This window comes from Aplidium turbinatum, chromosome 2, assembly GCF_918807975.1.
Source record: "Aplidium turbinatum chromosome 2, kaAplTurb1.1, whole genome shotgun sequence".
Lineage (NCBI taxonomy): Eukaryota > Metazoa > Chordata > Ascidiacea > Aplousobranchia > Polyclinidae > Aplidium > Aplidium turbinatum.
The window spans coordinates 16,551,023-16,577,851 of NC_137473.1; the positions used below are offsets into that span (position 1 = coordinate 16,551,023).

The 26,829-nt window shown below is 36.9% G+C and overlaps 1 protein-coding gene across 1 annotated transcript; it reads right to left on the minus strand.

The window, feature by feature from the left end:
- Window positions 1-1,017: 1,017 nt before the first annotated feature.
- Window positions 1,018-22,533, minus strand: LOC145764843 (C-type mannose receptor 2-like). Its single transcript, XM_082576528.1, has 9 exons — window positions 22,253-22,533; window positions 10,537-10,779; window positions 9,979-10,170; window positions 8,390-8,824; window positions 7,315-7,572; window positions 6,353-6,397; window positions 5,357-5,459; window positions 4,389-4,754; window positions 1,018-2,778 (listed from the first exon to the last, which is right to left on the minus strand). The coding sequence occupies exons 1-9, from the start codon at window positions 22,494-22,496 to the stop codon at window positions 2,772-2,774; spliced, it is 1,893 nt and encodes a 630-aa protein (XP_082432654.1). The 5' UTR covers window positions 22,497-22,533; the 3' UTR covers window positions 1,018-2,771.
- Between the last annotated feature and the right edge of the window lie 4,296 nt (window positions 22,534-26,829).

A 26,829-nucleotide genomic window follows, 5' to 3' on the forward strand; every position in this document is an offset into this window, starting at 1 on the left:
CGCGTGATCTTGTGCCGGGCGCATGATTTTTTGGTGTGCCTGGGGCTGCAGCCCCCGCCTTAACCCAGCCCCAAGCCTATATAGCCCTTGTAATATTTTGTTTGGTTTGTGTCAATGTTGTTATTGTCCTTTTTATCTGATGCAAGTAAAGACATAGGCTAATAATATAGCCTAACCCCAAACATTTGCAGCTCGTCCATAAGAACTGCAGCCAGTAGCATTTACATGGGGGGGTGATTGTTTCCCCTAATTACAAATAATCATGAGCCCCAAATGACCATTTGTCCTACTAGTATCCCTATATTTTCTGACTAATCACCTGCTTACTTTCGTTTCTGCTGCAGAAAAAAAGTAAGTGTGGTTGGGCCATCGATTCTTAACCGGGGTTCGATAAGTGTTCTGAAATTTATATATTCAACACAAACACTTGACCAAACCATAACACTAAAAGTCTTACGGCTTGCTTGCAATGGACACTTTTGCATAAAACCTAGGAAAAGTCTGTAAAGGTACAGGTTTAATAGGCCGCTGTTTTGCGGTAACAGATCCAACTTAGGCCATTTTATCCAAAATGCTACCAGTTAGCCTAAGTGCATTCTGACATTTCGATTAAAAACTTTTAGTTCATCTATCGACCGGTAAACCAAGCTAAGTTATCAGTAAAAACCTAGGTGTCGCTCAAATAAACTTAATTTTGTGTTTGGTGATCAGGTAGTCTATCGTAGAAGACCAATAATTTTGCACATCTTAACAAATAAATGCAATTGGTTCATTAATTTTTCAACTTAAGCTTGGGTAATGTCGTGGGGATTCAGCATCCCTATAAATGTTAAAAACCGCTGGAGTAGGCGTAGGCCTAGTCCTACCATACAATTAACGTAGCCTTAAAGGCTATATTTTCTTTCAAAACATCATTTATGAAAATTTTATGTGCACAGGTCTACATATTTTTCACGCTATTTTGCTATAAATGTATGAAAACGTACATCCATAACGTGAAAACGTTAACGTTACATCGACGCTTCGTAAAAAGTTTATTATAACACATGTAACACATAAACAAATCGAACTCTGTTAAACAGGTCACAGCTTTATTTCGGAGAAACACTCAGCAAGGACAGTTCACTCAATAGGCTACGCTACACGAAATGCCTTTGGAACAGCTAGGCCTACTACTTCATGTCTTGTTTCCAACATTAATGCTTTGTCAATAACAAGCTCACTGCAAATAAAGGAACAGCATATTGAAAATGGAGCACATAGGTTCCAACAAAGGGAAGGGTAAAAACTATCTTTGCAATAAATACATCAACACGACTCGCACATTTGAAGTTCCTGAGTTGATGTGAACCAGACTAAGAGACAGAAATTATGAACCTATAGGCCAAGGGTGGGAAACGTGCGGCCCAAACATGCGGCCTTTTTTCTTTGGCATTTCATCTTCTTCCAGCTATTTTTCTCCAAATAAGGCTATTTAAATTAAGGTTATTTTCATCTCGATTTACACAATTTCGAAGCTTAAAGCCATACCAAATGAAATTTTCAATCGGGAATTAAGCATTAAAATGCGTAAACTGAACATTCAAAAATACATTTCCAAAAAAATTACGAAATAAATTTGTTTTTCATGGCACTGGCAAGGCCCAAAGTTCAATGTTTTATTATTATTTTTTTTTTCAAAATGACCAAAAAGTGGAAACACTGCTCGAGAATACGTCACTATCGACAGCAATAACAAAAGCCACGTTACCACATCTGATGTTTTGAGCAAACTGTCTGATGTTTTGATGTACATGGCCTACAGTTAAATCGCCGGCAGTAACAACTATTGCTCGATCAGCTGATTGCTAGTCTATAGTGACATAGACTGTACAGTCGCTCGCTTCGCTGCTCACGCCCATTCCCGTTTTGAAAGCTCTGACAAAAGCACGCACGGAATGCTGATCAGGCCGCAATGGGGCAAAATTTTATTGAAAATCGTTTTATGGTAGCATGTTAAACACAAAGAACGTGTACAATCGCCAAGTCAAGTTTTTCTTTTAGTATCCCTTTAAGAAGATATGACCGTCATGAAGATAATGACCGATATGACCATCATAAGGTGATATGACCGTCTTTTCATTCCCATGTAGCCTACCTGTGAAATAAGTTTTGTGCTTGTAGAAATCCAGCTTGAATTGAATTGACTGCAGGAGGATGGCATCCTTGTACAAAATTTCAATAAGATAAACTCCATTGCTGAAATTGATGAATTAGTGCTTATTTGATGTGCGGCCCTCCTGTAAGCATTATATTTTTCTATCTGGCCCTTGTGTTAAAAAGGTTTCCCACCCCTGCTATAGGCAATAAGTCAGGGGATACCTATTCGTTTGCAATAAGTCAAAATTGCATCAGATGGTGTCATTTAAACAACGATGTTGTGAAAAAAATGTACAAACACTGCTTGCTCTGCATACTGGTAACACACTTCGTAAGCTTATTGACCAAAAGGGAAGTTAATAATGCGCTTGGATCATTGATGTTACCGACCGTTTGCGTAAACTGTCACCAGGAACAGCATAGCGCTGCTTTGTGATTTGTTTGCTATTGCAATGTCGCTAATTAGGTCTACTATCGATAGCATGTTTTGGGATATCGACTTTCTACAATCAACAGGCAATGTTGATAGAGATCAGCTTATGAGAAAGATTTATCTCTCAATTTCGGAAGCACCAAAAAACTACAATAGTCTTGTTCTCCATACTTCGCAGTTCATCTTTTCCCACTAGCAATCAGACTCTGAAAAACATGAACAAGAATATGCTGTATAAAGTATCGATGATAATTGCAAAAATTTACAAAAAATTTACATTTTCATTTTTATAAGCTGTTTATTTAACGTGACATCGTACATTGTGAAACTGGGACAGCACTCCACATTGCTTTCACAAAGAAAGTTGTTTGTAACATGTGAGTTGTATTTTTTTTTCTCTTTGTAGAAATAAATGAGAATTTCGAGGGGCGCTTACAGCTCAGGAAACAACATTGGACGCACTCCTGGGTCAAAATCATTTTTGTTTAATGAGCAAATAATTATGTTTACAATTTTGCATTGACATTATCAAAAAGACTTCTCTATTTCAGTGGGAAAAGACACTGTTCAAAACAAATTTTAGTTTGAAATAAACGTGGTCGAAAAATATCACGATTTTGTTTTTTAAAAAATTGGATTTTTTTTATTTAAATCAGATTTCTTTAAAAAAACAGATTTTTATTGTCTATTTAGGGTGGGGGGGGGAGTCATTTTAGCGATCAGTTTAGTTTCGACCCATTAATTACTACCTAAATTAATTACCCGTTAGCACGACTATGTTTTTTAATCGTTTAGTTTCCTACATTTAATCATGAGTCCCTTACAAGTCAGCAGTTGTGAACTGAGCAAGCGACAACTGAGCAAGTGACAACTGAGCTAGCAACATGTCAGCAAGTGGCTGAAATTAGTGAAAGTGGCTGAAGTGATGAAACTAAGTAAGTAACAATTGAGCAATCCACAATTTGGCATGTCACAAGTCAGCAAACTTAGTTTAGCAAGCGATGACCAAGCTAGTACGACGTGAGCACGTAAATCACATTTGCTGACTTGGCAGTAGCTGAAATGTAATTGCTGAATTGGAGCACTTGCTGAGTTGTCGCATGCTAAGTGGTCCGACGACCTTTAATCATTGGGATTAAGGTCAGAACTCATCCCATCAGACTTACAGCTAAACTCAAGATATTTTCTTATTCTTTAGCAGTTAGCACACATCCCTTCGTCATTTGCTAATTAGATACATACAATGTAATATTTCAACAAAAATGGCAGAAAAGATTAATGCTTTTGAAATGTGGTGCTTCCGTAGAATGCAACGCATTTCATGGCTGGCAAAGAAAACAAATAAAGAAATTCTACACCAAGTGAACCAAACCAGAACTCTGTTAAAAAGTATGAAAACCAGACAATATGATATAAATTTCTCGGCCATGTAGTAAGAAAGCAAAAACTGGAGCATCTCTCTTTAACTGGTAAAATTTTTGGAAAGCGGGCACCTGGCAGACAAAGACAAACACATCTGGAACAATTTAACGACAAAACAGAAACAATCATTCATGCAATATATAATAGGAACATTTGGTCTAATTATTCATCTGAGGCCGTCGATGCCTGGTTCAGGCAAGGCAATTGAAGAAGAAGAATGTAATAATAGACCTTTTGTAACAAAATTTTAATAGTAGCCTACTGAGTGTAATACCGATCAATATACCTATTAAAACAATTTGTGTCTGTTGCGGTAAATTACGCAAGCATGACAGTGACAAGAGAATGTCATATTTCAATTATTATAATTCGTTCAGATAGTTTTTAAGCATACCTGTTCTCTTCTGGGTTAGTCGAATCAACGTTTTCTGGAGTTTCTGGGTTACTTGCATCAACAGTTGCTGGAGTTTCTGGGCTAGTTGCATCAACGGTTGCTGGAGTTTCTGGGCTAGTTGCATCAACGGTTGCTGGAGTTTCTGGGTTAGTTGAATCAACGATTCCTGGAGTTTCTGGGTTAGTTGATAAAACATTTCCTGGAGTTTCTGGGATAGTTGATTCAACGTTCCCTATGGTTTCAAAGTAAGTTGACTCAACGAAGGTAGCTTGCCGTGGCGATTGACTCAAGCCTATCGCATCTTGTGGTTGCGCCAGCAATGCTTTTTGTTGTTGCTGTTTTTCTTTGTATGCCTTTATTTTTCTCCTAAAAGCATGGTCGATGGAAGTTGAATCTTTCACTAATGATCACTAACCAAAAACAACCAGCACGTGAAAAGACAAAGGGATAAAAATAATCGCAGCAACATTGCATAACAAAGTCAAAAAACGCTTCGCGCTTTTCACTTTAAGAAGTTCATATGCATTGTTGTATTGCTACAAAAGCTACTAATTAAGTGAAGGTCCCATACTCAGTTACTGAGCACGGGAAATGATGATAAGGTTTTCATTGTACTTTGAACTAAACCTTCCGTACAGTGGAAGTAGGGTGAGCACTGAGCAGTTCCTTTCTCTCGGCCACCTTTCCCATCCTATTTATTGCACGTTAGGTGGAGGTGTATTTCAATGATCAGTTTAAAGTCGCGTTCGTCAAACCAAGTTCGCATTATTGGAAAGCGAGCGCCTTAACAACGACGCCATCGCACAAACTAAGTAGCCTACCTTGCATCATAACTAAATTAATTCGATTCATTTCGCATGAAACAAACTTATAAAGTATAAAACAAACCATTTTAAACCCAACGTCTTTAACGACAAGTCAAAAGGATGTGAGCAATAACAGAATACTTTTGCTTTTCAGCAACGTACCGTATGATTGTTATTTCTCTCTGTATAAAGATTATAATTCCAACACATACAGCCACCAAGAATCCAATCGCTGCAGATGCAAGGTAGCCGGGTGGAATGCTAGCTGGGAATAAAAAAAGGTGTAATTATTGCACACAAAAAATGAGGTAGGCAATCTAACGTATTAGAGAACAACTGCACGCCCAGTCAAGCCAGTGCAAGAGAGAAGCCCAATTACTGATTCAAAGGATATCATACAGCGCCTGGAAACTCATTGTAAGATAAATGTAAGGTACATCTCTTTAGCTTGACCTTTAGCAGACAGCTGGAACATGGTCACTATCGCAGTCTGCACCAAGCATTGATTTTAATAACAGGGCTTTACAAAACCGCAATACGACAAGATGAACAGATGAAACAACAATGCCGAGGTAGATAAGGCTTGACTGCAGTAGGTAGAATTGATATGGCTATGGATATGCCGAATTGATATGAATACGTAGAATGGATAGATTGAATGTAGAATAGGGGTGAAAACGATTTCTTTATGGAGAAAACTGGTCACTTCCACTGGTAGGAAATAAAGATTGGATAACAGTGAGGTAAGAGCTCTTAAACAGTGCATTATATTGAAATTTAAATTGCACCACCACTTTACATTCGTGTTTTTACCAAAATGTGAAGCTTGTGGCAGTCAAAGGGTTAAAACAACCTAATAGAAGCTCATTTGCCAGCTTTTGAAAACGCTTTTCATAGATATGAGGATTAAAATGGTAACAACATTAATGAGCGGATTCCCAGCCATACCAGACCCTAATCAATGAAATAGCTATCTTTTTCTGGGACAATCAAAAAAAAAATCATTCAACATCATGACATGCGTGTAGTAGCTCTGGTAGAATCAAACTTTGCTTGTCAAACGCTTGCTATAAAAGCATCTACTATAGAAAAATGGAAAAAATAATAACTGAATCTGATGAAAATGATTGATCAAAGTTAGCCTCAACATTTTCTTACCTATAATTTTCAAAACTTCATTTACATCGAACACAGGCGCGTCTTCTGTAAAGCAAACATGACACTTCAATTGAAAATTAGTTAAAAACACAAGAAAAGCAGAAAAAATCAGGTTTGACCTAATCATATGAATTGAAACATCAGCCAAAGTCAGATTAAAAAGGGTTCAGTAACTTACTGTTTCAGCACTTATCACAAGGGATTTGTCAGCAACCTTATTCAAATAAGTTAGAAGGGGCCGATCTACTGGTCGACTGCAGAGTCTTGATTGGTCGACCGTGTCCGTGTCAAACGAGCGATGGCTTATCAAATACTTCCTTGATCAGTTTGGTAAATATTCAAATTATGGAAAAATGTAAACAAATTCTTTTTCCGGTTTACTTTATCTAAAATTAACACCATGAACAATTACCTACTTTGGTGGCCGATTGCAAGTTTAGAGTTTTTATTAGTTGACTACAATCAATTAGGACTTTGACAATGGACAGTTGACCTAGTCAACAGTATGAACATTATCCGTTGTATAAAATTATTGATAATACAGTCCTTGGGGTAGGGAAGATTCAATAGGATAAAGTCGAGTGTTGTAAGTCCTTCAATTCACTTTTTAGCCACTCAGTTCCATCGTACTGTCTCGTAAACTTTTTTAATTTTTCGGAATGGCCCGTTTCGATGAGTCCGATTCGGTGAGTCCGATCCCTTAACAGGGGATTTTTTCAATTTTTTTTTTAAATGATTGGGTATCGTAGCCTAATTATCATTGCCGTTTTAGGGTTAGGGGTTTGGGGTTAGGGGTTAGAGCTTAGGAACTCACCGAATCGGACTCACCGAATAGTAGCAGACCCTTAATTTTTATGTATTGTTACTTCACAATACCGAAATAACTTCTTTGACTTTAACAGTAAAAAGAAACATCAGTAAAGTATAACAAGATGTAATGTTGTAAGTTGTACTTCACTTACGAAGCTTCGACTTCTCGCAAATAAATCGAGAAAGCGTGTTGCACTTGACATCAAGCCAGGTAAAATTTCTGTCCAACTGATAAATCCAACCCATTATAACACAATTCTCGTTGAAGCCTTCGTTGTCTGGGTTATCTTCGAGCCATTGGGATACCCCGGGAGTGTCAGTTAGGAGTGTCTCATCAATCCATTTGAAAGCAGAATCATTTTTATTGGTGTTGATCCTTTCTAAGCCGAGATAGAACGAAAAAGGAAAAGCTGCGTTGACACAAGAAAGTTGAAGTTAAGCAAATATGCAAATAAGCAAATAGTTAAACATACATGTCATATCACAAGAGTGCATGGTTCAGGTCAGTTGTCTTTGTGTTATAATAATGTTTTCTTTATAGAGCAGACCTAAACCCAAGGCAGATAAGTATTGCTCTGAGCGCTTTACAAAGCAAACAGAGTCAGCGCAGCCGTACAGTAGTACATTATTTCACTGAGCCCATTCCTCTGCTACCAAGCAGAAATCAGATTCATCATTTTCAACAAGATTTTGAGGTGGCCTGACAGGGTACCGAAATACATCTATCGATTCAGTGGCAGAGATCAAGATTAATCCACCAAACCGATTAGACAACCATCGATGAACCACCGATTATTAAAAGAGATTGCCAAGTGGGCAACTGGAAATTCGTTTGTTTGAAAGTTGTGTGGCGGATTTATAGACCCGGGCTCTATTAATGAAAGCCTGGTATTATGGTTATTGGTTACTGATAGCAGCCCTTTACTTTAAAACAAATCGATCAATCAACCTCATCAACAACTTTGAATCATAATTACAATATGTGCAGTACACAACTTATAAAACAGTCAAAAATTCGGCAAGGTTAAGTTAAACCGGCCTCGGTTAAACACATATCAATATAACTTAAGTGATGTTAAACTCCACCGTCAAGACAAAAGTAGCAATTTTTACTTAGTATGATGACGCCTGAAAACAGATATAAACGTAATAATCTAACTTCTCAATAAGTTCTCATTATAAAGTAAAAAGGACAAAATATCGTGCTGGTTAACGAAAGTTACTCACAGGTGAAGTTTATTTTCCCAATTTCACTGAGAAGAAATTCTTGTACTGTTTCGTTTTTGATCGTGACTATTGTAGCATTAAGACTTTTGCACCTGTCTTCGGCAACAATGAAGTTTTTTACAGGAGGTCCAAAATAATATCGATAGTCGCCAAAGCTTATGAAATTCACAATACCGCCAGAATTTGTATCGGCAAGTTGACAAATGTAGCGTGCAACGCTAGAGCAGACGACGTCTCTCCAATCATAATCTATGACATAGATTTCCAGCCAGCCCAGAGTAACACAGTTTTCATTTCCTTCCCTGTTTGTCGGTTCACCTACATGCCACTTCGAAAAACCATTTGCGAGAGATGCACCACTCGCCCATCTGAAGGAATCACTCGCATTCTTCGGCGAAATTCTTCGCAATCCAATGTAATAAGAAAATGGGGCAACTAAAAAAAAGAGTTACTGTACTGATAGTGTGTAATGATGCTTTCTTTGCCGAACATCAGTCATTCGTTGGTGGCCAAAAGAGTTGGTAGTGAAAACGTGACTTGGGCTTGGCCTTCATAGTCAATTAGTCATAATATCAAGAAAAGAAACAGTTCATTCATCATTGCATTATAGTGGTCTACTAAGTTGCAAAGGAGAAATATATTAAGCCCTACTTTTTTTACATTGTACAAATGTACATGAATGATTTATTCGAATTAAACAGTCTTTCTGTTGGCTGTTGTATTAGCAATTCTTGTCTTAATCATTTAATGCATGCTGATGATTTGTGTTGTTTTACATCAAGTGTTAAAGATCTCCGTAAATTCATTAATGTTTGTCACAAATATTCCCTTTCTAACAACATTATATTTAATTGCAATAAAACTGTTGGTGTTTTATTTAAATCCAAGATGTTGAAACTCGACTTCAATCCGATCATATATTTAATTGAAAAACGAATTTGCTTTGAGACCTCTGTGAAACATTTAGGAATAATAACTAACGACGTGCTATCTAACGATGAAGACGTGAAACGACAAATACGGTAATTATATTGTTCTGGCAATAGGCTATGCTAATTAAGAAAGATTTTCTAAATGTTCAATTAACGGTTAAACTGTGTTGTTTCGTTCCTGTTGTAAGTGTTGTATGCCTTCAAATGCCTGTCAACCATGATGTAACTATTTTTATTATTTAGCAGTAATCGCTTGCGCGTTGGATACAATAATTGTTACAGAATGTTGTTTCATCTGCAGAGACAATGCAGCATCACCTCTGCTTTAGTTAATAACAATACCACAACTTTTCAAGCTGTTAGGCCTATTCGTAAAAAATTATTTTATCTTTCGACCAATAGATTTATGAACTAATGCGAACGGACTGTTACTATTAATCTTTGTAACTGATATGGTACATTATGACACAGCTCTTCGAAGTTGAGTATTTGCTCTGTTTTTACATTTTAGGTGTGATTGTAATATGGACCATCTTGAGTCTGATGCAAATACAAATAAATCAAATGAATTTACATGGAACAATTAGGAGGCAGTGAACGATTCAACGATTTGGAACGATTAAGAATCAGACCACACGCGATAAAAAATACCCATACCATCCAAGTTTAAGTGTTCAATTTCTTTCACTACAAAATCATATGTTTCCCTCTCAGAAAGAATTGCCAAATTTCCAGCTTTTGAGACACAGTCCGCCTCAGCGTCAGCATAGCTTTCAACAGTCGGACCAAAAAAATATTCAGCAGCCTTGAAACGATGAAATGATCCATCTGGGGTTATTCTTATGTTTTCTGAAAAAGTTTAGCCTACTGATATTATTGCACTCTTGATTCCATTTTTAAATTATTTGCTGTTGCAAGTGCAACATTATTTAAATGTCTTATGGTTATTGAAGCAAAATTAAAACGACACTGGTGCAGTAAGTTTTATTCAGTTTAATAGGAACAGATGACAGATGCTTTTGTGCTATTCCTTCATGGTACGCTTCTAATATGTAGTCTAGTCAGGCAGTTGTTATGAATGATTATTATTAGTCTATTCCTTTTAAACTGATTAACGTTAGTACAGAAAATGACAGCTGTGTGTCACAAAACTAATGAGCATTTCTTTTGACTTGTTAATAAAACTATCAACATTTTCAACTCTTCAAATCTCACCAGGAACACGTTCACATAGAAACCTTGCTTCAGAAACGCATGGTAAGTCTCTCCATTTTAACAAAGGATCGTCAACTGTTATGGAGCCCATTAATACACAATCAGCATTATCATTGTTTGGAAAAGTATTTTGCCAATTTGAATAACTGAGAGACAATAAAGTTTTATCGTCAATCCATTGAAATGATGAAGATTTATTGTGTGGTGCGATCCGTTTCAAGCCAATGTAAAATGCATAAGGTTCTGAAAATAAAACCAAAAATCATTAGTACAAATATAATACCGTATATTTCTTACATGTAAAAGCAAAAAATTATACGATGACTAAAAAAATAAATATGATAAAACAGTGCATAGACATTCAATTAAAGTGTGCGTGGTATCATTAATGATAAGAGAAATGTTTAAGACAATCGGAAAATCACATTTGATTGCACAATAGTCAACAGCTACCATTGCTATGTGTAGACTCTTGCGTCATTGACCCATAGTCTATCATCATAGTGCAAGTTTAAACATATAACCCTCATTACTTGACTCATCCAGTAATGCTACCTTGACGTCCAGTCATCCACGGCTACCCTTAGGTCAGGGGTTCTTAACCTTTTTCTGGTTTAGTACCCCCTGAGTAGTAAAACAACTAACCAGAACCCACAATAAGCTAACACCAAATTAAAGGTCCCTTGTTTAAATTAAGACTTCATTATTAAGTAGTAAGAATATTAACTAACAGTTAGTAACTAACAAATTTTAATGGTATGGAAAGTGATATTAAAAGAAATATTTACTTCAAACACTTTATCCTGAACTTTAGTGCGAAGGCTCTACATGTTTGTTGTAAACAAGTTTCTCAATTCTAGGAGTGGTATTAAAAAGGTACAAACGCAAGTCATGTTCCACATTAGCCCGTGATCGAAGTTTGCTTTTATGTTTAACAGCGTTGAAAATCCTTGCTCACAGAGGTAAGTATTGGGGAATATCAGCAAAGAGTTCAAAACAACATCAGATAAACTCATCTTCGTCGAAAATTCGGTCAGGGTGAGCCTTTCAAATACATCTTTTGCAACAAAGTCGACTCAAAGAATTCTTCCTTGAATGCTATCTGGAAGAGATCGCACATTCACGATGAACGTTTTTTTTCTAATCAATTTTGATTATACTGTACTCAATTCGGGGAAGTAAGACTGCAACTCCATTCTCAGAGAAACTAGGTGTGCTTGGACAAGTTATGTAACATTTAGATTTTCAGTGATTTTGTTTCTATTAAGTGTCTCATCAAGGTTTTCACGCATGCTCAAATATCCATCTTTGATCTTGTTTTCCCAGAGATCGACTTTCATGATGTATGACCTTAGTTTGTCCATGAAATCAATCACTGCATGAAAACGCCCCTGGAGAAACAAGTTCAATATGTTGAGCCATGATAATATATCAGAGAGATAGGCCAGACTCTGCTGAAGCTATCGGCTGTCTAAGTTTCTGAATGAATTCAACTGACTTTGTCTTGTTATCACGTCTGAAGACTTCAGAAAGCTTCTTTTTTAGTGATTTTACTCTTCTTATCACATTCCCCTGGAATTTGATTTGATGGTATTTATCAAATGCACAACATCATCGAGTACTAATCATAACTCGGATAGTAGAGTTTTACATGCCAGAGCATATCTATGAAGCATACAATAAAGATGCTTTTTTTTCGACTTTTTCTCTACCACTTGTTCTCGAAACCCTGATCGACGGCCAAGCATTGATGGAACTCCATCAGTTGTGCACCCACATACGTTATTCCATGACACCCCTTCTCTCTCTCAAAAATAAATTTGAGACCTTATATTGAAAATGTCTTCACCTATTGTTGTCAAATCTATGGTATGATAGAACAAGAAATTTTTCTTGAAATCTCCACCACTGATGTATCGAGCAAACAACTCGAGTTGCGCACAAGCATCCACATCAGTTGACTCACCAAGCTGGATTGAAAATTTTCCTAAAGGTGCCTCCTTTAATTCCGCAATCACTTGTTGTTTGACATCATCAGACATATCTACCATTCGTTGATGATCAGTATCTTTTGAAAGGGGTATTAATGTAACCTTCTTCTCAGCATCACATTCAACAACGCAGCGAATTACATCTTTGCAGCAAGGGACGATTAATTTCTCTGCAATGTTGTAAGATCTATTCTTTTTTTTTAGCAATTCTCAGTGCTATCATGTATGATGCACGCAACCCGACTTCATTTTGTTGACTAAAATGCCCCGAACGATCAAGGTGTGCTTGCTTTAATCCATCTTCTCTTTGCTTGAAGAAAACAGTCACTCTTATTTCTTAAGATTTGGGTGACAACTGTGTAGAAGGTGTTTGAGAAAAGAAGGCTTAATGCACTCCATAGATAAAACCTTGCAACATATAACACACCGCAGAAATTCATAACCTTGTTTTTCAACGGTGCAGTGAATCCATACTGACTGTAGTTTTTCATAATACTATCTTTTTTTTGCTGATGAGGGCATAACTATTTGAAGGAAATTAAAGTTTAATTTGTATACAATAATGTAGTAGGTAGTAGTGGTAGTCCAGTTTAAATCCGGTGATATCCCCGTTACCGAGAGTGACCGGATTCACCTCCAGGTGCGGCAATCGCCTTTACACCTTGCCTCCACATCGATTTGTCTAACGCGTCTTCTCTTGTCAAGCCCACCTTACTGCTTTCCTCCTCAACTTGCCTTTTCCACGTTTTCTTGGGTCTTCCTTGTTTTCTGCGACCATCCACTTGCAACTCCAGCGCTTTTCTCAAAACATCATCTTCATCCCTTCTCAAAACATGCCCAAACAACCTCACTTCATTAGCTTTCGCTAACTTATTAACATTCTGATTCAACCCAAGCAAGTTCATAAGTTCTTCAGTATTCCTTTTGTCCATCAGCTTCACACCACACATTGCTCTCACCATCGCTCTCTCAGTTCTTCTTAAAATCGCCAATTCGTTTTCCCGTAAGCACCATGTCTTACTTTCATACAGCATGGCAGATCTCACACAACTAGTATAAATTCTTCCTCTCATTTTCAACGGAAATCTTCTACCACATAATCACTCTCGACACTCTCTGAATTTCACCCAACGAAACCTTACTCTCACAGTCACTGCCGCTTCACAACCACTTTGGCATTCAATCTATCTGCTAGATATCAAAAGGCATTCACTGATTCAACTTTGTCATTCAGCTTTTCAACAGGGCCAACCATTCCTTCTTCAATCTTCTTGCATCTTTTACATTCAAAACCATCTGCGGATCTGCATGTCACTCTCTTCATCTTTGCACATCTTCCCTGTACCCACTTTCTACATTTCGTACACATAACATAATTTCCCATCACTCTTATTCCACGTATGTACGCCACAAGGGTAAATTTTTCTCATTGTGATTTCCCCTTCCGTACCACTTATTAAGACCTTTGTCTTTTTGATGTTGACACGCATACCTTTGCATTGAAGCGACTCCTTCCACTTCTCAAACTTCTCTCTCAGGTCTTTTATTGTGTCACTCAACAAAACCAAATCATGCGCGTATAGTATCTCCATCAATGAATCTTCTCGTACACATTCGGTAATCACATCAATCGCAATAGCAAAAATTAGAGGAGAGAGGACAGAACCTTGGTGTACACCCACCTTCACAGCAGGGTTCTGTTCTCTCTCCTATTTGTAGCCTATATTTAAAATTGTTAATAGTTAGTTAGTCTTCCTACAAAAAATCTTAGTTACCTGAATTTCTTATACCTGCTGTAACTAAATTAAATCTCAATGGTAAGTTGATGTTATTGCCATAGCTCTACACTTAACTATGATTTTTTTGCAATGGTTTCAGCACACTGTCTGTGAAGCAACCTTACGCCCTTACACGTGTGATACATCAGAACGTCACAGAACAGTACTTCTATTCACGTCCTTTACTACGAAAATCCAAGAGTGAACTGCACAAGAATTGCACCATGAAGAGGAATCAGCCGGCAAATCATTACACACGCATTGTCGCACACTCAAATGTAAGCTTTCTGGTAAACCCGTGTATTTCGCATTGTTGCATCACAATAACGAAAATTTAGTTAAATGTAGGCACTATTTTCAATCAGCACCCTTTTCTCCGGAATAGGCGAGTCCGATTCAGCACCCCTACGTTTCGGCGAGTCCGATTCGGCAAGTTCCCTATTTGGCGACGACAAAAAATGTTTGAACTATTAAATTAAAATGCTTGCTCACATAAAATTGACATGTATCCTAAGTCATCCACCTTCTTTGCGTCATGTTTATGTCATTCGACATGTCATTCATTTTTTTAAATAAGCTATTTGTTGATTTTATAAGATATTTCAAATATATAAAGCAGCCTATATAATTCATATTTTACATCAAAAAACCTTTTTCACAAAACGATGCTGTAACTCAAAACATTCAAAGAATTTTTGATGTCAACAAAACTTTTGAATGTAATGTAAAGGCAATTACATCGTTTTAACGTCGCCAGACGTTGAAATCATGTACAAAAGGGAACTTTTGCTGACCAGGTAGGCTATAAGTTGTACCTGAGAAACATTTACAAAAGCCATTCGATTTGTTCAAAGAAGCCAATTAGCCTAACCGTTCATATTTACATTGATTCAATGTCTGAATATTAAATAATATTCAATCTTTGAATTTACAGAAGGCGTCGTTGGATTTTCAAAAAATCGCCGAATAGGGAACTCGCCGAAAAAGGCTGTCGCCGAATAGGAAACTCGCCGAATAGTAGCAGACCCCCTTTTCTCTAGTTTTGGATGTTAGACAATTGCAACACATGACAACTTAACTGCCATCCAAGTATTCCTAGAAATTTCCATGCAAACCTCTGGGGGTTTGAAAACCCCACGTTAAGAATCTCTGCCTTAGATAAACTAATGATGTTGCACAATTCACAACAGTAGCTTATTTGATGGATTTATCTTTCTTTATACTGCTGCCTAACTGCTTTGAACAGGTAAAAATACTCAACACTATTGCTACGGTAAGTTGATAAATTAAAGCTGTAAGCTATTTTGAAATTTTGTTGTTTAGAAAGCATGGATTGATTTAGAAAACAAATATTAATTTAATATTGAGCAAGTCAAGAATAGCATTTATGCTGAAAAGAACACCGAGCACCTATATTATTTAATGCACCCTTCTCTGAAAAAGTAGTATCGCCATCCCGCAACCCGCATTTCCACTGACTGTTCTTGATAGCAACACAGTCTAATGCAGGGGTTCTCAACCGTGGTCCTCGGCCCCCTAAGGGGGCCACAGAGCGTTCTCAGGGGGGCCACGATAAAAACTTTCATTAATGAATTATAAAATGATTAATTGACAGAAACGTGGAATTGTGACACAAAAAGCACTCATGTAGGTGTTAGTATCGTAAAGCTAGCTAGACGCATGTTTTTTCATCTTATGTTCTATCTCACTGCATGTTGCATCATCTTTTGTGATTGTAACGTAACAATCAAGGATACGATTGAGTTATTGGCCTAGTCTATTACGAAAAAGAAAGCATTGGCGTGGGTTTGTGATATTTTTGTTTCGTTTGTTGTTCTTTAAACAATTGAAGCGTTTAGAACGAAAAGTGATTAAGTCACAAAATACTACTAAGGAGATATTGACATATACAGTTTTCAATTGCATTGTAAAATCAAGATTTAAAAGATTTTTTTCTTTTTACCATATGTCAGTGTCTACAACCCCAACCTAGTTCTGATTGCACTATTAATTGATTTTTTAGTTGAACTTGTCAAAAAATATTGATCATATTCTTTTTTGGACTTATGCACTTTTCTTCAAAATTGGCACTTAGGCACTTTTAGACACAAATGATGGACTTAAGCACTTTTGCAAAGAGCGACTATACAAAATTTAGCGAATAAGCAAATAGCACTGCCCTTGAACAATATCATTGTTTAACCCTATTCGGACTAACGGGTGGATGGGTTCCGTCCATACTTAAAACTTTCATCGATTACATAAAAGTTACTGGCTCAAATTAGCTGAAGTTTTATGACTTTTCCTAAAAATTATTCATTTTTGTTTTAGTAATAAAATGACATTTTTATGTGGTATATTTTTTTAGTTATCAGCAGTTTTTGACACCCTACTCCTAAAATTGCCTGGTCATCTGAAAAACTTTATTATCTTGTACAAGCAAGTTAGCAAACATTTGTATTGTTTTGTGCCTTCCAAGATTTACTGCGTGACCTACATGACCACTGAAGTACAGGTAAAGTACAGAGACTTCTCCACCTTCATTGGCAATGTACAGTAGAATAATAATTGGGTTAGGCCTACTAGACTAGCCTACATAATAATAATTGGGTACACTCTCAAAACCTTCTTCCCTTCATTAGTAGTGTAGTATAGAAGTAAAGAAGACTGATAGATAGGCTAGGACCTTTACAGAATAAGTTCTAAAAATAATAGTCCAATCTAATAGGCTACTTAATCTTCGGTTAAGTGTACTTCATTTCGTTATCTGCTGGCACCAACACTCCATCGAATAGCCTAATCAGTAATCATGTCCCATGAATATTGAAGTCTGCACTGCTAAACTTCTTGCAAACTGGACCTGTGGACTGCTGAATTTGATTCGAAAGCAGTAGGCCTATAAATACTACCGGTATTTGATCACATATTTGCAAAATATCTACAATTAAAAGCTGATAAAAACACTACCGTTTTTAACACTACCAATGATCCCAATCCTTCACCTACCCTATCTAAACCAGAGGCAGTGTCCCAGTCTGAATAACCGGTAACCAGCTAATGACTTTATATCAGGGTTACCAGATACTCAAGCTATAGTAAGGCCAAATTCATTATAAAATAAGGCCAAAAAAGGCCAAATTTTTTATTTACTTCTATTAAGGCTAAATAAACGCTAACAACTTAATTAAAATATTTTTTTGTAAATGCCATTTAACGATCAAGCATAACAAAAAATAATTTAACTGTCAAAGCATAATGACCGGTTCGTTTGGTACAATATATTTGTACCGTATACTCTTTTTCTCAGCAGACAAAATAAAAGGTTTCTCTCTCTCGTTTGCATAATCTGTTTAATAAAAAATTACTGTAGTAGCAGAAAAACTAGAAACCATTATCACTTTAATTTATCATCAGTATGCCTTACTTACTGTATACTTACTCATTTTCAATACTTGGGAATAGGCTATACCTTAACCTTTCAAAAAAATGATTAAAATAAAACTGTTTCTGATAAAATTGGTTCTTTAACCAGTCAAAATTTGCAGCCATAAAAAGGGCCAAATAAGGCCAGATTTTCTGGCCTTGTTTGCATCAATTTTTTTAAGCCAACTGCAATTTAAAAAGGCCAGATTTTTGGAATTTGGCCTAAAAAAAGCCATCTGGCAACTTTGGTTTATGTCCTCTAAAATGGAACCCGATCAAAAAGCAATATAAAAATCATGTCACGTGGTTAAATGACTCGACGCTATTGGTCAGAACTGACTTAGTTACTTTTAGAAGAAAAAATGACCTTTCCGCTCAAAACCTGTATTCGAAAATGATGACCTAGCAAACTTCATACCAAAATATTTTTGTGTCTGGTGACAAAGGACAATGAAAACAATACGTTTTTGTACTTAACTCAATTCGAGTGAAAATGTGACTTCGTCACTTTTCGTTCTAAACGCTTCAATTACATTTTTATTTCACTTAAGGGGGCCACGGTCATTTAGAGCCACAGTCTGGGGGGGCATGACTCAGAAAAGGTTGAGAACCCCTGGTCTAATGACTGCAATGCATTGGCAGTAAAAATTGACCGCTATATCACAGGCAAGAAGAATGACATACCAACAGGAAATAGAACAAAAATCACACATTGACACCAATAGAAAGATTAAAATTGCAAAACTACAATGCTTTTTGAACATGCATATCTCAACAAGCAGTATTTATTGTCTTTAAATCAAGTGAGTATAAGTGTAACAAGAGTGGTTATTGTTGAGAAGGAGCGATCTTCCTGGCGTCAGCACTACCTGACTACTCAGTACTCACTATAGAACAGCGAGCATTGTGTTTCGCTAACCACACTGGTGTAGCCTCCACACTAGCCATCAAGACTTTTTCATAAACATGTGTTTCTCAACAGTCGAGTATAGCAATTAGCAAGGGTTGACAGCAATAGACACGTGTTTTGCCAATGAGGCTGGGCTCATCAGTATCGCACCACTAATTCATACCACATAGTTCTCAACCAAAAGCAGCGAACAAAAGCAGCGGTTGAAAACTATGTGGCATGAATTAGTGGTGCGATACTGATGAGCCCAGCTTCATGGGCAAAACACGTGTCTATCGCTGTCAATTTTTGCTACACTCGACTGATGAGAAACATAAGAGTGGTTACATCAAAGTAGAGAATAACATATGTGTATATCACGAACACTAGTAGGCCATCAGATAATCATGCTGCTGTTGGCAGATGACAAATTAGGCTATTATTTTTATTCAAATACAACCAATATATTATTCTTAATACTATTTTACCACTTGTACTTAGTACGGTATTTCTCTGGTTCCATTATTAGCTTTAGTTATTCATGAGTGGCTAATTTGCTTCATCTTTTTGCTTTTTATAACATTGAATAATTACGAACCACTACATTTACCAACAACCTCTACACAGGTTTCACAATCATCAAGACATTCAAAAAAAGTAACAAATATAAACAACAACTTGTTGGTATCATAAAAATTGGTTGGCTATATAGTACCTTAACCCTCACTCTCATAAAAAGAACGACAGCAAGTAAATTTACAGTGGTTTAAGACAAAAACTCTTGATTTAGAAAATTTTAGTCCTGGCCAAAGAACAAAACTCTAACACAAAACAATGCTGTTTAATCCCAACCATGTCGATCAGTGTGTAAAAATTACCACTTCAAAATTTATATGAACCTCGTATCACTCACACATGATTACATTAACACACAATCACAATTATATATATACAGTTATACACTAGGGTGTGACAGCCGCCCTGACCTTTTTAGAATTTGCCTACCTTTTTTTTGGTGGTGAGGTTTTACCTGTATAAGATTCCTGTAAAGTTTCAAAAAAATTGGTCAAGGTTTAGAGGTGGCCCGTGGCCACTAAAGTTTTTGGGGGGTGCGCGATGTATTTTTAGGGGTGCTTTTGCTATATCTCGGCTCCTAGACATGATAAAAGGTCGTTCTATAGCTCAATCGATGCAGAATAAGCAAATTTGTATTAGACTTGTGAAGAAACTATTTGCCTAAAATGTTTAGTTTTTGAGTTATTTGAGAAAAACCTGTTTTTTGCACAAATTTTGTGAAAAATTGTTACATATGAATTGAATATTTTATCATTTTCACTTTTTTTTTCTTCTTAGGAACACCTGGAGAAGTACAGAAGATGTAACTCTTCAAAGTTTAAACCTAAGTTACCTTATGTTTTGTTTTGTTAGAAGCATAGAAACTAAACACTAACATTGTGTTTACTGTTAGGGCAATTTTTGTGGTGGTAAGGGCTAATTTATATTACATGCTATGTCACAGTTTAAAGATCATCATCATCAACCAATTTTGATTATACAGGCCATGAATTAATCCTCATGTCGAGGGTGTGGCCTGTCTGTCGAGAACGAAGTCTTCCCCTCCACACCTCATTTATTGGGTTGACAGAGTTCATGTTCAGGGCTACAAGGTCATGTTTTACAAGTTCTTCCCAAAAAAGTTTTGGTCTACCTTGACCCCGCTGTGCTGCGATGTTAACACATCTGACCTGTGAGGTCCAGCTTGAGCTGCGCTCAACGAGACCAAGCCATCTCAGTCTGCCTAATTGGAGGACTTCACTGATGTCTTTTATTTTGAGCTTTGATAGAAGTGTCCCAAACTGGATGTTGTCTTCAGGCTTGACTAGGCGAGTCCATCTTACCATCAGAGCGATGGCCAGCAGATATGAGGATCAAGAAGGGGATGATTGTGAAGATCTGCTATGATGCCCTAGCACAGGGATTTGTGATGGATGATTATGAGGAGCTAGTCAAACTAGTGCTTTTGCATCTTGGTGAGGGAGCTGAGACCTTTGGAGGTTTTTGTACATCCGGGTGCTTGTCACCACGCCAGATGGATGGCCAAGATTTTATACTGCATCAAGATCGTTCTTCTCACTAAAGTTATTAGAGATCTTCCTGCAGGTTTTATATGTTCAAAGCAACAGCTAAAGAAAATCCAAAAATTTGTTCAGCTTGTTGTATATTCCTATGTGCCATGGTGGCTAACCACTTTTGTGTCAACTTCTGCTCCTTGCAACGTACCTAGAACTTATCAACGTCAACGAGTATGAATAAATCGAAAGCAGTATGGCCAAAGCAGCTCTTAAAGCTCTAAAGGGGCACATGTGATATCTTAATGAAGAAGTTATCCCCCTTACCCTTTTCGATAGCAGTGTGTCTGACGGGACAAAGCAGAAAATTGTTCAAAAGCTGACAAGCTTCGAAGATCCTGGACATTCTTTGAAAAGAGAAGCAATTGATTTTGGCAAACCCTCCTTTCCTTCCGTTGCTACAAAACCAACAGATGACTTGAGCTCCTTTGTTGGAGAAGATTCTTGGAGCTTCTTCAGAATCTTGAGGATTGACACGACCTTTTTAAGTGTTGGTGTTGTCGATTGGTGCCAGAACGGCAGCTACTGTGAAGCAAAGAAACAGGTTTCAAATCTTTGTGTTGTTAATGATGCAGCAGAAAGGGGTGTCAAACTGTGCCAAGACTTTATAGACACTACTAAGACAGAAGTTTCATTTCAAAATATTCTTCAAGTAGTTGAGAACAGCAGAAATTCTATGCCCAATCAGCGTAAACAATACATACATCCATCTCGGTGTTGGTTTCTTACATTGTGATTTTTATCATCGCTGTTCCTTGCTCTCAAATGTATTTTGTGATTTTGTTTAACATTAACTAAACATGTGAGTTCATCATTTCATTGATTTTCCATGTGTTTTAACCGAAGAAGAAAAGGTGCTAAGAACATTTTTCTCACAAATATGCAAAAAACAGGTTTTTCTCAAATAACTCAAAAACTAAACATTTTAGACTAAACATTTGTTCACAAGTTTGATATAAACTTGCCTATACTGCATCGATTGAGCTATAGCATGACCTTCTATCATGTCTACGAGCTGAGATATAGCAAAAACGCCCCTAAAAATGCATCGCGCACCCCCAAAAACTTTAGTGGCCACGGGCCACCTTTAAACCTTGACCAATTTTTTTGAAACTTTACAGGAATCTTATACAGGTATAACCTCACCACCAAAAAAAAGGTAGGCTCTGTGAAACCAAGTTTTAAAAATCATGGGGCGGCTGTCACACCCTATTATACACTATACAGCTTACACACACAAAACATTGGCACAATATTTTGAGTGGAAGTGTCAAACACACCCACCTTAAATCTACATCAATGGTGATTGTATCACTACTAGTCAAGTATTCATCAACCTAATGAAGATGGTCTGTTTGACATACCTTGGATTACTAGACTAAAAGAGTAAACCAATAAACCCTTGGTTAATTGCTATAGCACAATATGTATATAAAGCTCAAATGAAGACTGAATAGGCTAATGAAAACCAAATGCAAAAAAAGTAAAAACCTTGTCAATACTCACTGGCTAATCCATTTTTAATTTCTGCTGCAATAAATTTTCTCACTTCAACTGTCACCTCTTTAGTCTTTAATGAAGCGATTACTGCTTTGTCCTTAGAGCATTCTGTCTCTGCAGCTTCATAATTAGACACTACACCTCCAACTCGAAACTCACTTAATTGAAAACGAGAATATTTTTGTGCAGTTGTCAGGGAAAAGTTCAATACTGAGAAAAACAGCATCCAAGAATTCACTGCATTCAACATGTTATAACATATGTATATACATTACAAAAATCCAGTCATCATTTTACTGAAAATTAAATAAATTATGTCATGCAAACTTTATTGGAGACCACTAGAAATTAAATTTAATCTGAAATATTTGAACTTGATTAGTTTCAATTTGAAAAAATTTACGATGCTAAGATTTAGAAAAGTAGTCTGGCACCTTTCTTCATCAAAACCATAAAAAACCAGACCTGTTTCAAAAAGTCATCAAGTAGACTACCGGTATGTAGGGTGTTTCATTTTTTCCACACTTTCGAAATTAAAAACGTTTGGGTTTGCGTATGATGGGATTTTTGACACTGATTTGAAAAATGTAATTTTTATTCCATTATGACGTCACTTAGATGTGGCACCGCGTGGTCGAAATTCGTGTGGGGCTAAAAATAGGGGATTTCCCGTAACTCGGTAACGGAACATGGTAGAGAGACAAAATTGGTGTCAAAATGCGCAGAAGGGCCGCTTTCCTATACCTTTCTAAGAGACTTCATTGCCGTATCTTCCCCGCAAAGCGAATTATATCGAAAAAAACGATATTTCGCATACACAAGGTGTTGCTATAAGTTTAATTTTTTCGGTCAGTAGAGCTGTTGCTACAAATTTACCTTGCATTACTGCTACAAAGCTAAGAAAAGGAAAAATAATGAAAGCTGAGAGTGAGACCCATTTGGATAACTTGGAAAGTTCCGACGAAGACGAAACAAGGGCAGCTTTCCTATTCCTTCTTAAGAGACTTCATTGCCGTATCTTCGCCGCAAAACAAATTATATCAAAAAAAACGTTTTTTTACAACTTATGATGCACGGTACTTGTTTTGCTCCTAAATAAGTTATTTTTTGTAATACTTCTTTAACGGTGTCGAGGTAATTGTTCTGTTGCAAACTTAGCAATTGTATTCGTAATGCAAGCTGAGAATTTGCAGAGATAAATTGATACTGGTACGAAATCAATACTGTTAAACTTGCTAATGATGTCTACAGTTAATCTTGCAGTACTGTATATCTGAACCATGTTTTGCAAAACCGGCTTACATTTCTGGACGTTCACATTTCTCTCATTCTATTGCCTGTATTAACTGATCGTTCTAATAACAACATCACTCTTTAACAGCAAACAACGCTACCGGTACTATAATAAGCACTATCATTCCTTGTTGCACAAAAATGCACGAAGTCGCAAATCGGCACGTCGGTTGCTTTCATCACTAATTCGTTCTCCTATAACATTTTTGAGCTTTCCGATTTGTCGCTCAGTGGAACGATTACTGTTATCAATCGACCTCCAGAAAGATGGAGGTACATCATGGGCGCACATGACGCATGTTGCAATATGAGTTACATATGGTTTCTTGTTTATAAATCAAAAGATGCTTCAAATTGTGTGGTACATCCATAAATGTAGAACAAGCCAACACCAGCATGCACATTTGATCGCTTCTAAAATCGTCGTTTTGTCCTTTGGTAACTTCCTTCTGTTCAGCAAACCATTCGATTTGTTTGTGCATTTTTTAATTGACCTTCTGAAGATTTTACTGTATTCTAAACGTTTGTTAACCCCTGACTTTTTACCAGTATTGACCGCCGTCGTGTCTGCCATTACTGAATAAATATTAGGCAAAATACTTTCGCAAGCATCTTGTGTGATGGCATTGTACAAAATTTCACTTGTGACAGATGTACCGGAGGAAAAAAATTTGACTGCGATCAATGCTTCCGCCTTGCCACGCTTCTCATCAATTAACTGGCAAAGGAAAACATTCTGCACTTCAACTTTCTGCAATGTCATCATGCGTACTTTTTTACGTTGACGGAGCATCGTCGATGGTGAAGCAGTGATTTCAGCACCTCCACAGCACAAGAGTTGGTCGGATTGCTGACGGATGCTTGTCATTCGGTGGTCTGTGAGTATGCAACTTTCACTACTCACTTTCAGAGTCTTGCGAACTGACTCCCACATGTGATCGGTTTTAGCAAAAAAGTTTGATCAGTTTTGTCTTTATCAGAACTTTCCAAGTTAGCCAAATGGGTCTCACTCTCAACTTTCATTATTTTTCCTTTTCTTAGCTTTGTAGCAGTAATGCAAGGCAAACTTGTAGCAACAGCTCCACTGACGAAAAAAATTGAACTTATAGCAACACCTTGTGTAGGCTATGCAAAATATCGTTTTTTCGATATAATTCGCTTTGCGGGGAAGATACGGCAATGAAGTCTCTTAAAAAGGTATAGGAAAGCGGCCCTTCTGCGCATTTTGACACCAATTTCGTCTCTCTACCATGTTCCGTTACCGAGTTACGGGAAATCCCCTATTTTTAGCCCCACACGAATTTTGACCACGCGGTGCCACATCTAAATGACGTCATAATGGAATAAAAATTACATTTTTCAAATCAGTGTCCAAAATCCCATCATACGCAAACCCGAACGTTTTCAATTTCGAAAGTGTGGAAAAAATGAAACACCCAACTATATAGACTAACCATCCATAGTAATAAAGAGCGCCGGTTCGACACCACTTAAGAGCACGCGGCTGTGTCTTTTGCAAGACACTTAAAGGCATGCCTGAAGGTGGACACGAAGATTGGCTTCCTAGCCTTCCTGTCCGCTTACCACTTAATATACATCTTCAATGACCGGGCGTAAGCCTGGATACGAAAAACAAAACAAAGTAATACCTAACACAAAGTATGGTCTTTTGATGAAATAACTATTTCATGCAAAAAATAAAATGCTGTCATTCCGTGTTGACATACATTACTCTTAAATTGTTTTAGACCAGTTGTGCTTAAAACTCAAAAGTTCTACTTAGACACACTCTGGCAGTTCACAATTAAATCTTTCAAAAACAGGCAAACCAATTACTAGTATCCCTGTAGATTTGTCATAAGCTGCCATTGAACTTTAAATGCTTAACAGGTTGTTGTAGACAAAATAAGATTCTTGAAATTCCCACAACATTTGCCTAATAAATAGGGCCATTTAAAGTCATTAAAGTCATATTTTTTTCTATGCATCGGTAAGTCGTGAAATCAATTTTAACGCAAAAACCGCATCCCTAATGAGGTATATTAAGAAAGTTATGAAGTCATATAAAGTCATATTTTCCTGGTTAGGTCATAAATCAGCTTTTTAAGTTATATAGTCATATTTTTGAGTTATAAAGTCATACCGTTGTATACTTTAAATAAAAAATACCAATTCAAGCGGTGAAGCAATTAAGCACTAAGAATGTAAGGCAATTTCTGATTGAACGAAGGCAAACTGTAGGATTAGCCTACATAACACTTACAGTCACAGACCTATATTTTATGAGGTCACACATTGAGGTCAACTTAATACTCAAAATGGAAAGTTGTACGTACACCATCAAAGAGGCCCATGCTGATTTAAATGCCCTTGATTTCGGAAAAGATCCGCTTGAGCTCAAAAATTACATTAAGAAGCGATTGGACAAAAACGGTGTGAAACAAATTATGGAGCTACAAAGACAAGACCTTTCACCAGCGCTTTATGCAAAACTGCAGAAGTGTCAACCCACATCAGCGTCTGTGGAGCGCTCATTTTCCTTACTAAAGCCATTTTTACGTCCAAATCGTAACTTCAAAGACTCTAACATTCCACACTACATGAAACTGTACTACAACAATGGTTTAAAATAAAAATGGATGTGTATTACTGTTATGTTGCGTATGTTTTACTCTTTAGTTCCGTGAGTGACGTTGTTCGTATGTAAAAATAAACGATTTTCACATAAAGTCATATAAAGTCATATTTTCCAAAAAAAAAGGTCATATTATCGATTTTTTAAGGTCATATAAAAATGGCCCTACTAATAAAACATCAAACAGCAACAGTCGTCCTTCCCAGTATTCTCACAAATCCAAACATAAAATTCACAAAATTTCCTAAATCGTTTTAAAATTCCGTAAGTACCAGTATGCAAAAACCAAAGCAAAAAACTTGGTGTACAGTACGGTAATGTTACAGCAATATCGATTTCAACATCAGAAATGCTTAATCGCATCACACATAAAACTTTCTAAGAATAACTAGCAATGCTCCAATTCTAACTTAGTCTCAATAGTCCAAAGGCCACTGCACAACAGTTCCTAATTTTTGGATAAAAACTGATGTGGGAGGTTGAGGTGAATGGATCAGTTTAAGAAGATTTTCGGTAGGCTACTAAATTAAGTGCTTTTATCAGATTTTAGCACAACACGGAGTGGCAAAACAACACCTCCCGACTTCGTGATTTCTTACCCGACGTCGATCCCCACCCTCCAGGAATGTCCCTCGCAAGACTTGCGTGGGTCTGG

What these genes read in the sequence shown, in the direction of transcription:
- LOC145764843 (XM_082576528.1), bottom strand. Translation starts at nt 22,496, where the DNA reads ATGTTGAATGCAGTGAATTCTTGGATGCTGTTTTTCTCAGTATTGAAC. An exon ending in TTGCGAGAAGTCGAAGCTTC is followed by an intron (nt 6,398 to 7,314) that starts GTAAGTGAAGTA and finishes TTTGCTTTACAG; the next exon opens with AAGACGCGCCTGTGTTCGAT. An exon ending in AGAGAAATAACAATCATACG is followed by an intron (nt 4,755 to 5,356) that starts GTACGTTGCTGA and finishes CCATGCTTTTAG; the next exon opens with GAGAAAAATAAAGGCATACA.